We start from the raw sequence: 13256 nt of genomic DNA on the forward strand, positions 1-13256 counted from the left end.
GAGAACAAGAAAAAACAGTTACAAGCACAAATGTTTCTGATTTTTTTTAAACTAATACTTCCTCAGCCATGCAGTACATCTCCATTTCATCTTGTGATATTTAAAAAAAGGTTATTTTCTCCCTGTAAATGCAGAGACATTTACAAATGTATTCTGAGCTCACATTCTGCAAGACAACACATCCATTATTTAGAGTATTGACCATGGGACACAGTAAAGAGCAGCCAGAGGGGCTGACATAGATCCGATGCAAAAAAAACGGAATTTTAGCATATTTTTATCATATTGGCCATAATTGTGTGTCGTTCTATATTCAGATTAGACACTGAGATGTAATCCTGCCTGAATTCACAATTATTCCACCACTTCTTCATATTAAATGGCTCACTTATTTTTAGGCTCTTTTAATAGAGCTGAAATGGAGGAGAGCAAGATGTGAAAGATTGCGACAGCCAAGGCCGTCTAACATGAGGAATACAAAGACAGACAGACACGTGTTTAACCACTTCATGGTGTACACAGCGGTTCATAACCCAATTCTCTTTCTCCTCCTCGCATAATTAGCAGTTAAACATATGTTCTATTATGTAAAAGCATGGGAAATTAGAGTATATGTGCTGAAAGAGGTAATTATACTGGTATACAGCCTCCCCCAACAATCGCCGTGGATCATTTTTTCCCCCAGCTTTGTTAGCCTCACAATATTGCTAACCATTTTAACAAATAAATGGAGATTTCCTTGAAATAAATAAAAAAAATCTTACCAACCTGAAATGTTATACTGTACTCTCGAGCTATGAGTGAAAGGTTGTAAAAAACAACAACAAAACTAAGCTAGTCAGTACAACTAGATTAGATTTTATTGCAAACAGCCCTGCATAGACCTCACAATCAACAACTATGCAGTCAAACAGCACTCAACACCTTTCCTCAGGGCAGCCGCAGAGATTTGTGTCTATATGGAGGGTTACACATTCTCTCAGCCGCACTCAATCAGAAGCCTTCCTCTGTAGCCTGGAGAAAATTAGCATTTATATGCATAATTATGCTTTAGCAGGTCGAATGCAGATAGCATACGCTCGTAGTCATGCTCAATTCTGTGCGCAGATGTCATTACATTAGCCATTTGGGTCTATTTGAAGCTATTTAAGGCATGGGTGAAGGGCAGATTTGGATGAGAGTTTAGAAATACAGTGCTGACGTGCACCAAACTGAAGTTTTAGCAGCTATTATCCTAGTCTTCAGTGTCACATGATCCTTCCGAAATCATTCTAATATGCTGATTTGGTGTTTATTTCTTCTCATGAATGTTGAAAGTTAATAAAAGTATCTGTTTCTTAAAAAAAAACAAAAAAAAAACGTACCGACTCCAAACTTTTGAAGTGTATAGTGTATACCATGCAAAATACAAAAAAGAAATGATTTTATGATGAAATGATGAAAACACAATTACTTTCAAAACTTTTCAACTGTCTTTTATTTTTTTAAGTTGTGCTGAATAAAAAAGATCGAAAGATGTTCTGTTTTTAAAGTGTGTTTTGTTGAGTGCAATATTGTGCACTCAGGTAGAAAACGTAATCCATCCATCATGTATTTTTTGTTTAATATAGCAAAGCGAGTGATGCTTGTGGGTGTAGCTGTGTTAGATGCTCTATGAGTTATTATGCAGGAGATTAGCGTTTCTATAAAATTTAAGAGTACATTTTAAAGGAGATATGGTGCAAGACAATGATGCGAGGCAGTACCTGTGCGCCACGCTGCCTTTTTTTATGTCAGAGATGATGAGTGCATCTCCAGGCTTCCTACTGGAAGGAGCTGTGAAGAGAGAAGAGAACAATCAAACTTTTTTAGTTGCAAATCTCACTCATTTTCTGTAGGCAACACTGCTGATTATCTAACTCGGGAGTCATTCTTAGTTAACAACTTAGAAGTTTTTAAAGGTACAATACAAGGTTCTGCCTTGGTGACAAAAGTGTCTTTAATGTTGGAGAGAAAAAATCTGATGACACGACAAGAGCTTTGTATCAACTTGTAGTGCCTCTTCGCATGGTTGGTGGAGGACTAGCTGCTTTTGGTAGCGTGAACAAGTACTTGTCAGCCCAGACAAGTCGGAACTGATGGTTTTGTTGTCTATTTTACATTTTTCCAGCTCTGAGAATGACATGATACCACTGCAAAAGATGCCACTCTCATTGACTGACAACGGAGATAAACATTTTCCACAGTGCTGGCTGGACGACAGTCTCGCAGCAAATAATAGTACATATATAAAAATGACACTTTAACCATAAAGAAAGCACTCTGAACCAGCCTGAATGGTTTACTTGCCTTAGTAGTTTTAAAACCCCTATAAAACCAGCTAACAGTCCAGCCTGACAAGTTAAGACCAACAAATAAGCTTAAGCTTTGGGTTAATCCATTTTATTTATATATATTTTTTCGAGGATAAGTCGAGGATAGTTGTTCTCGATTTTTTGACTCTTAAGCCCCCCATCGTCCAACACAACATTGAAAGATCCCCTATATATTGTACTGTAATCTTTTCTCTCTTGTATATCTGCTCTAATCAAGAAGAAACTGCTAGTTTTTAAACCTTTTATTAAGAGAACATGGTTAAGCTGTTGATATATTAAATGAATTAACCATGATTTAACTATTTTGTGAATGCAGATGTTTCAGGACCTGTATGTTCTTCGATAAAAACAAAAGTTATATAATATTACATAATGGTAAAAACCGCTCTATATTATTATAAATTAATAAATCTATAGCCTAAACAAATTGCTGCCAGCTCTCTAGGATTTGGAAGAGAGCCATTACGTCAGTGCGAAATAGACCTTTTTAGCAGCTCTAGTTGTATTCTTTTGCACAGGGGACAGATGTGAGTCCATAATCACGTCATATGGTCGCTAAACCACCAGGATCATCTGGAGATGTGATATTAAACTTCTCGAGTGACGAGACAGAGCATTTTTCTCTTCGTAAGAGCTCAGGGTGATTCATGTTCACTTAATGCATCACGTACAGATTGGAAGGTCATGTCTTTTTCACTTTGAATAAGAAAAATAATCTCTTTTGTTAATCCTGCTCACTTTTCTACCTAATATGCCTTCCAGATGGTGCTACAGCTTAATCATCATCAATTCTGATACTATGTGCAGGCTGCCAGTGATGGGGACTTGTCCTATGCTGCCCTGTGGGGGTCTGTTCTTTAAGCTCTACGCATTGAGATGCAGAGCATGTGTCCATGTTGGACAGATGGTTTCAGAGGTTTTCTGTGCTGGGTTGTTACAGTTCGAGAACAACCCTGCAAGCTCCAATTCACAGAGCAGCTTGATAACTTGAGAACTTGATTAATATGATGGAATATCTCAAAGCCTATACAATAAATTAAAAAACAACAATAAATCTTGTAAAATACAAAATGTGTAAATTGTAAATATATGTAAATATATATATAGAGTGAGAGAGAGAGAGAAAGAGAGAGAGAGAGAGAGAGAGATGTTCTCTAAAAAAAATATTTTCAACAGATTAAAAAAAATATAATGCATTTGAAATATGCAATCATAATATAATTGGAAAATGTATCATAAAAAATGCATATTTTAACAAAGGAATATATCTTCAAGTGTGACTATGTATAGTATGGTGTGAAAAACATCTCTAATGCCTTTTTACATGCCTCTTTATTCAGCTAATATGACCTGAAAGACCCAAATTAGAGCTACTTTATTTCCACATTCAAATTAGAAAGCAAGTCAGGGAGGTTTGTCTGTCAAAAGAGAAAATGAAGGATGACTCCATGGAGAAAGGTCAAAGATTCAATCTCGATGGTAGGGACTACAGCACTAGCAGTTTAAAAGAGGAAAGAAATTGCTTTAAGGATGTCGATCAGAATGAGCTAGGTTTGAACAAGCTAGCTGAGAGCAAATGGTCAGTAATACAGTTCCTGTGATGTATCTGACAATTCAATCTCCAAATGTTAGTGAGTTCTCGGACCAAAGAAATAATCATGTTTTCTGCTCCGCTCAAAGAGAGCGCATGTCCGCTGACCTTAAAGGCACCTCACCATATGCTGCAGTACAGCGCTGTGATGTCACCTTCAGATGAAGCACATCAAAGCACATCCTTTCAACTCCATGAAGCTCTGATGAATTTTACAGCAAGCATCCAGAGCAACAATAAAAAAAAGACTTCTCACATAAACAGACACTCAGCTTGATAGTATGTTTTAGAAATCACGCAACAAGATGAATCTTATTTGTCAGACAGGCTACATTATGACATTCGGAATGGAAAAGATACAGCCATCTTCTGTCTGCTTTCTAAAGTGGCACTGTGGTTGCCACTGGTAGCTGATTTGTCAGTTTCCTCCCTTGTGCTTGCACTGCTATTTGGACCTGACCGTGATAAATAGCGTGTCTCATTCACAGTCTCTGCACTTTGCGGCTCAAATTGGTCTGGCCAGGTGAATACCAATCTTGGAGCAGAGCTAAGTGTCAAACTGGAACAATTGCATGAAGGAAACATTTGCTTTGTGCATTATCTGATCCAGTTTCTAAGGTAAACTTTATGTGGTGGCCACAGTGATCTTCAAATGCATTTCTACTAGTAATTAACCTTGCTTTTCTGGGCTATAAAAATCTGAATCTATAAAAAAGCCAAATCTGTAGTTTAAGCAGACAAATATTATCTTGTCTTATTCTTCAAGATGCCACCAGGAGAAGACGACACGGTAATCTTTAAGGAGAAGTAAACAAAACATCTATAAACATGTCCTACTATGGCTTTATTGGTACCTGAGAAATACGGGCCCCGCAGAGGCACAAAACAGAAAGCCATTAAACTCTTCAGTAAGGCCACAAAAGCTCGGCAAAGTCCATATACATAAATCGATCGACATGTGGATAGGACAGCCTACGTCTCTCTTTCTCTTTCTCTTTCATTCCCAGCCATAAAAGTTGATTTTCTCAGACATCCTGCTGGTCCTGAGCCAAGCGGAGGCATAATTGAGTAGACTGTCTTTGCATAAATATAATACTAGAATGGGATTTCTCTGTACACATCTCATCCAGCACTCGGTCTTCATTAGTTAAAAACCAGAGCTCCACCCATCAGTGCAAACTCCATGATCTCTGAATCAGCCAATAATAACAATAAGTTCATTTATTTACTCATTCTTACACAGTTCCAAACCCGTATGACTTTATTTCAGCTGTAAAACACAAAAGGAGATATTTTTATGAATGTTCAAGCTGCTGTTTTCCATGCAATTAGCGTAAATGGGGGTTGCAAGAGGATTCAAAAACACCATAAAAGAGACCTGTGCACTGTATTTTAGGTTTTTCTGAACACATTTTTTAAAATATTTTTTTTTGAAGAACATGGCAAAAAGTCATAATTCATTGAAAATCTTGCTGAGTCCATAGAGACGACAAAGCAATGTTTTTGGTGAACTGATTCATTGAGTCTTTCATTCTGCATTTATTCTAAATCTTTTGATTCATCATTCAACTACTAAACCACCATGAATCATTTGTTCATGAATTGGACTGATTCTCAAAGTAAAAATTGTAATAAAATTTGAAATCTTGAATTCCATTTTTCTTTCCCTCCCAGAAAACTATTATATGGCTTCAATGTAATACAGAATTATGGTGCTTTTTGAATATTGAAAGCTCCAGCTGCCATTCATTTGTACTTGCATACTTGAAGAGCCATCAATTTATTCTTCAGAATCTTCCATTCATGTTGCATAGAAGAGATTTTTTGGGGTGTTCTGTTGAACACATAAAATATGTTTATTGATATCATGGAGCCTTTGAGAAGACACACTGGAATGGGAACCAACTGTTTTTAACGATCTGAAAAGCACTTACAGAATTACTTTAGCACAGGCAGAGTAGTTCGTCTGGTTCATTAAGGAAGTTCAGACAGCTGTAAAAACCCACAAAGAAGCTTTACTGGGAACCGTTTGCTATTATCTTTGGACTGTGCATATCTACATACTGTAGCCAATCCTGGGAGAATCTTGCCCCATCAAATAAGTAACAAATGTGAGGACTTGTACACAACCAGTAAGATAATAAATACTTTCATTTAGAAAGTGTGGAGGACGAAAGCGGCAAAATTGCTTTGGAGGTAAACAACACCGCAGCTTCAGAGAGAAGCAATTACTGCTGGGTTGTTGCATGGGGTCCACCAATGCATTTCACGAAGACGCTTTCTGGCTAATAACAGAAAGTTCGTATCATATTGCTGTAATGGGGAAAGCAGTCACTGTCACAAAACCGAGCTGGGATGAGGTGATGAATCATTCTGGCTTGACAATGCGGGCGGCATTGATGAAGCAGCTGGGAAAGGCTTCGAGCGTTAGGAGCGTGGGGTTTACGAAGCAAGCTCTGCAGAGTCCCTGACTGCAGGTGGAAAACAGACTGAATTCACAAGCAGATCCATCTATAACGATCTTTCCAAGGACTCAGGTGATGGTAAACAATGACACAACAGGAGAATAGACACAGTATCTCTGGAGGAAAAGGGAATGATGATGGTTTGGAAAGTAGTCTAGTGTAGAGAACAGAGGAGATAAAATTGCAAAAACCGATATAAAGTTGAAAGGCAGGATCCCAAGTTCAATGCCTTAAATCCCCACAATGCACCAGACACTCGCTGCATATGAATGCTAAAAAATACGTTTGTCACTAACTGTGCCTTCTCAGGCATTTTACAAGGGTAGAAGGCAGTGCTGTTATCATTTACCAAAACTATTAATAAAAACATCTTTGTTAATTGAAATAATTCTGAAATAAAATATAAATATTAGGTGGAAAACCAAAAACAAAAAGTACAAAAAATACTAACTGAAATAAAACTATATATATAAAAATATTTGCAATTATTTAAAATGATTAAATTATATATATAAAAAAACTTACAAAAGCATATAAAAGCACTAAAAAATAATTTCAAATTTAAACTGAAAATATAAAAGTTAATTTGAAATATTGATAAAAAATATAATGGTATATACTAGTAATCATTGAAATACAAAAGGCATTTGATAAAGGGATTAAAAGAAGTTTTGCCTTTCTTTGAGTATTGTAATCAAAAATATCATTAGATTATCATTATGTTATGGTTCCCTGAGAGACCTTCATATACAAAAACAAAGCAATACACTGAAACTGCCTTCAGTTCCTGACTCAGACACTGTGACCTTCAGTCTGTGCCTAGCAATTAAATTTACTATTGCAATAAATGAGAGATAATATATAATTACGCACTGCTTTTCATGCAAAACTTCAAAATGTAATAAGCACAAACCCTCCGAGTAAGAACCTTTTTTTCATCACTCTAATAAGCAACAGCTACATTATTTCCCAAGAAATCCAGTAATAAGTCACCCAGATGCTTTTTTTATTTTATTTTATGTATTTGGAACTGAAACGGGTTAAATGTCACATATTCAGTGATTTAGGCAATGGAGAACTACCCAATTGTGTAGACTTATTTCTAAATTTGTGGCCTGATCAATGGACAGAAAAATGCTAAAGAGGCAATTAAAGCTCTAAAAGGATTTTAAGGTTATTTAACAACACTTTCACAGATACATTTTCTTTCACTATACTTTCTTACATGTACATTTATGCATTTGGCAGAAGCTTGTATCCAAAGCAACTTTCCTTCAAGGTTTTTGCCTGCCTTAACATGCACCATTAAATATAATTTTTACACCTGGATTGAAGGTCCAAGAGCACAAGCAAAAACAGCCTTATTAATATGCATAGAGGAAGTGAGAGAAGAATACGTACAGCTGATGGTGATGCCCAGTTCCACACCTGGCTTCTTTGGTAGCTTCACATGGAAGGTTCCACTGCTCGGAATAACCGATTCTAAATGTAAAAAAGTACAAAAAGGTTGATTTTTAGATACAAGCCTATATATATATATATATATATATATATATATATATACCATCATTCTGGAAATTTTATAATTGTGAATTAATAGATCATTTTGAAACCGAAAAGTGGAGATTCAAATGAATGTCCAAACCAACACTTGGGGACAGTTCTGTCATCATTTTCTCACCCTCATGTTGTTCCAACTCTGTATGATGATCTTTTTTCAATGGAATGCAAAATTAGATGTTTAGTAGAATGTCCAAGCTGTTTTTTTTCCATACAATGAACGTGATCAACCACAGTGGTGTTTACATTGCATGTAAAAGAGTAGCTTTTACTTGCTTTGTTTTACATGCAAGAAAGAAAGCAACATTATTTTTTGGGGGTGAACACTCTCTTTAAAGTGACATGGGAACATGGAGCAGTTAAATATTCAGTCTTTCTTTCGGGCAGAGATGTAGTCAATCTTTCTGACAGAAGCGCAGGAAGCTCGGTCTGGGAAAGATGGCAGAAATAAAATCTTCATAAAATATGTCGTTCTCCTCTGGGCAGTGAGTCAAACTCAAAAAGAATGACAGAAGTGTCCAAGCGCTCAAAGAAAGAAAATGCACAGCTCTCCAGTGACCCGCCATTGCACAAAGACCTCTGCTCTAGAAATGATCATGCAGTAATTCAAACCAACTCCTCAACAAAAGTGTCTTTTAAAACAACCACTTGGCCTGAACGATAAATAATACTGTACAAGCAAAAACACGGTTACGTTTTCTCCTTCAAGCGCATCCTTCCAAAAGCAAATGTTATTGCTCTGTGATAAACATTTACATTTTATTGGGTTGCACAGAAAATTGACATTCAGTTTTGGAAATGGAAATATGCAGGTCTTGCCAATAATGGTACAATCATGCCATGCCAAAAATATGACAAATATTGCAAATTAACTTAACAAATAACTTGCATCACTGTTCAAAAGTTTGGGGTTAGTGAGTTTTTTGAGAGTTTCTGAAAGAATTCTCATGCTCATTTATTTGACCAAAAAGTCATTAAAAAAAGAAATATTATTACAATTCAAAATAATGTTTTTATTTGTATATATTCTAAAATGTAATTAATTTTTTATGATGAAAAAGCATCAGTCTTCAGTGTCACATGATCCTTCAGAAATCATTCTAATTCGTATTAGAAGTCTCCTTGAAGTCGTCAGAAACACAATTTAAAAGATTAATTAATTATCAAACCAAATTAAACAAGACAAAACACTAGGATGACAAGCTACTTAAAGTGTGTCTCAAGGACTACAGACTTTCGCCGTGGCCTATCCTGTGATTACACTGCCAGCACGCGTCCCTACCTGCTACGTCAAACTCAATCTCCAGTGTGACTTTGCTGGTGATGCTGGAGTCCCTCAGCAGCTGATTGGTCTCCTCCAGCGTGCTGTCCTCCGTGGGGATGCCGTTTATTGACAGGATGCGGTCGCCAATCTGCAGGATACCGCACCTGCGTACAGAGAGCAGATTTAACACACCATTCCTCTTGCACTGGCCAACAGATTAGCTGTGCAGACGGTAAAAAATTAAAATAATGGACTGGTGTAGAGGGAGACAAAAAGGGGTAGTGGGACCCAGGAAAGATTTCACACTGACTGACCAGCCAACCACTTATATTATGCCAGCTGGCGCTGTTAAATAGACATTAGTGAGTGAATGTTACGCTTTAGCCAAAAATACAATGTCCTCTTAGCTGAAGGTCAGAGTAAAAGCACTTTTTAATAGCTGAGGGAACAACAACTAAAAACAGAATGGCTTAATTGCTTTTGCTTTCACTGCTAAAAACAAAGTTGGTCACCATAAGGTAGTTTCTGCTTTTTGGATGCTGGTATCCAGTGTGCATCACCAACAACAAAAATGCAAAACATTCAGACAAGTCATATTGTAATTAGCCTCAAAAAATAATGGTGTTGTAGGAAAATATTTACTGAGAATAATGACTTTTTAAGGTACTTTTTTGTTCTTTTTAGCTTGACAGACCCAGTTACAATATAGAAACAGGTTCAGCTGAAAACGTGCATGCTTTTCTGAGTGTGATGTTTTTCTAAGATGTGTATTCATCTGGAATATGTATTATTTAGTGTTTGTTAATTTTTAGTGCATCTCTAAATCATGTTGAGCAACATTCAAATATAAGCGGGACATTTCTTTCTTTAACTGTATTTTATTTTACTTTACAATTTATATTGAATTAAAAAAATTTAACCACCAGAACACCGTAACTCGTATAACCAACCTAATCCACAGTGGTGAACTTCAGCATTTGACTAAATATAATACTTTGTATTATAAGTTAAGTGAATAAACTGTATATTGTATATCACTGAGACAAAACCAAGTAAAACAAATCTATATACAGTAAGAAAAGAGAAGTTAATAAAATGATTCTGTAATTTACTGTAACAAATCATAATTTACTATATTATAATTCACTCTGTAATACTATACTATTTTGTATATTGCTCTAAAAAGAAAGTAAAACACCACACGGGTGTCCCCACAAAGGCTCAAATGAATTTGTGAAATGTTTTTGGGAAATAATGCATTATTAAAATTATTAAAATGCAGCATTACTACTCTTGTTCCACTTGTACAACTCCGGTAACTCTTTATCAAATCACCAACATTACAAGGTTTATGCATTACAAGGTTTAACAATTCACAGCAATTACAACTTCAGCTGGCAGCGACTCATTCCTGTTGCTTAGGTCAGTAATTACAGTGAAGTTGGATGTAAATCCACCTCGGTCGACCAGTAAGCTCATTTGGATGCCAGCTGAGGCTCCGCCACTCAGGTAATTATAGTGAAGTGCTTTGCTCTATCACGTAATGCTGTAGTCAATCACAGCCCAAGCAGCCTGGAAATCAGATCATCACGGCCAGGCAGTTATACATCATATGTGATCATTGCATTATATCATTTATGAAGCCGTGGCTCTGCGGAGGACAAGTTCTAAGCGGCGAGAGATGTGCAGTGATGTAATAACTGTGGTCTTTGGGACGTGTTCAAATAATCAAAATTAGATTTGAGATTAAATATTCAAGATTCCCAAAGGGAAGTTCACACTTCTCTGATAACGCAAACAATTAAGCCGTGCCGAGTGCTCTGATCTGAGGAAGGGTATGTGGAATATTAAAACCCAGAAATTTAACTAGGTCAAAAGAGGTGATTAATGGAGATTAATAAAAATTGTGTCGCGGATCTTACCGCTCTGCTGGGCTGTCGGGATCTATGTAAGCGATGAGCGGAGGAGAGGACAGGGTTTCTGTGGCAAAGACTCCTCCCTGAAGCTGGATCCCAAAGCCCATGATGGAGTCGCTGATGAGGGTCACCTCAGTTGTTTCTGTGTGGACCACCTGACCGGCAAGTCCTACCGTACTGGAAGCCAGAGACACTAGAGGCATGAAAACAGAGGGCAACAGGGTCACAAACAGCAGAAAGTTCCTCACAGAATCCTACAAAATTGATTTTTGGGGCCCAAAAGGAACCTCCCAATTCATTTTTACTATATGGAAAAGAGCAGCTTGAACATTCTGCTAAACTTCTCCTTTGGCCATCAACATAAAAAAAAATATAAATCAACCAAATTCTACTAAACAATACTTTAAATGTTTCAAATAGCTGTTCTGTATGCATCTCAAAGCATCTTTCACAGACTAAAAGGTTGGCAGCCATGTGAGTCTTTGCAGTGACTGAGCTGGATTTGTTCCCTCGCTGCAGATAAGAATTCAATATGTGTGCTAGTATCTTTGGGCCAACTACGTGTGCTTAGAAATAAGAAAAGTCAGTTTGATATAGAGCTGGTGTATTATATCGCAAATCAGACCACAGGGATTTAGGGAAACTCTTTCTGTAGACGGTGCAAATTATGAGGTTGTTAGAACTTCCTTATTTTATGGGTCTGACTCTGGATCTGAAATGACTATATAATACAATACTTAAAAAAATAGTGTTGTCATTATAAATAATAATACCACCACAAAAACTAATATTTGACTGAATATAGTTAAGTGAAATATTAGGAATGCACCAGTGTTGTTTCTGACTGCTACCTTTTCATATATAAATATGTATATAAATATATAAAAAAATATTCTTGTGTTTTTAAAGGTGAACTTTCAAGTACTATATAACAGAAAATACATCATAAATGTAAAAATACAATTAACATGCACTGGCATATATGCAATATCGAATGATAATGTTAACTAAAAAACTGTGTATATCTTCTCTATATCTATTAGAAACCCTGTTGTTTTCACCAAGCTGATTGAGAGCGTTTAAACCAGCTTACTGAAAAGCAGACAGGCACATAAGCATAACCTGATTTATACAGCGTGCTGCACCTCATTTACAATTGTCTAGATCAATAAAGTCTCATGGGATACATCTCAATTGCAAAGCCACACATTGTAACTGGGCTGCAAAAAAGGCCCAATTTTCAGAGATGTTTGTTTCACAGTGTATGCTTTCAAACAGCCGAGTGAAAATGTGGTCCGACACACGAGCGGCCGTCACACCCTTGACTGACCAAGCTTAATCCATCAACCCAAGCACCAGGGAGCACAGACGACAGCCAAGAGGTCTCTTTCCCCATAGACACGTCCCGGTCATACGGAAATCTGCCTGCGGGTTATCGACCGGCACCAAACCAGGCCTGCGCGCATTTTTAAAGAACCTCTTATACTCGCCAGATCGCTCTAGTGTGACTTGAGAGTGAGTCTATCTGAGATTGATGATCCTGCTCACGGGCTAGATTTACAGCTCCAGACACCTTTATTGTTTTAAATGCAGTGACCTTTCCTTTTTTATTGGGAGTGAGGGATGAGAAAGGGAGGCTAAGGTGACGCAGATGAGGACAGGACGCCTCTTGGATGCTGAAAGGCTTTCAGGGACGGGTCTGCGGTGCACATCGATCAACAGTCGATTGGGACTCCTCTTGTCTGAAGCATTGAAAATGATACTGACTGGTCTTTTTGCGAATGGCCCAGGGACTGTGAACTGACCCAACAGGGCTTTGTGCGCTTCGGAGTTTTGCTTCGTGAAGGGATTTGGTTAAGTGGTGTCTTCGGTTTGTGTTAGACTTCAAAGGCTCTAACAGACAAGGAAGCACCTGAGGGGTCATTGTCGACACATCTCAAAGAATCACCAGCCAAGCCAACTGACTCTCTCTCGCTCATTCGATCCTCCTCCTTCCTGCAAAAAATCTCAAATTTCAGCTTCCCACAGACCAGTGAGTCAGCTGTTACTCGAAATCGTTAGAATGAGTCAGAAGAGTTTGAAACATCTCTTCTTTGGCAGAGAACG

General features: G+C 37.3%; 1 protein-coding gene across 6 annotated transcripts in view; it reads right to left on the minus strand.

The window, feature by feature from the left end:
• The window catches only part of LOC113048001 (glutamate receptor-interacting protein 1-like), a 226551-nt gene that overhangs the window by 15562 nt on the left and 197733 nt on the right, over positions 1 to 13256 (minus strand). For all 6 annotated transcript variants that reach the window (XM_026209490.1, XM_026209489.1, XM_026209485.1 and 3 more), the window contains 4 exons: positions 11157 to 11343; positions 9253 to 9398; positions 7812 to 7892; positions 1746 to 1815 (listed from right to left, as the gene is read on the minus strand). In XM_026209490.1, coding sequence (XP_026065275.1) covers positions 1746 to 1815; positions 7812 to 7892; positions 9253 to 9398; positions 11157 to 11343 — 484 coding nt within the window. The remainder of the gene's footprint in view (positions 1 to 1745; positions 1816 to 7811; positions 7893 to 9252; positions 9399 to 11156; positions 11344 to 13256) is intronic.

The sequence above is a fragment of the Carassius auratus genome, chromosome 29 (assembly GCF_003368295.1).
Source record: "Carassius auratus strain Wakin chromosome 29, ASM336829v1, whole genome shotgun sequence".
NCBI classification, from domain to species: Eukaryota; Metazoa; Chordata; class Actinopteri; order Cypriniformes; family Cyprinidae; genus Carassius; species Carassius auratus.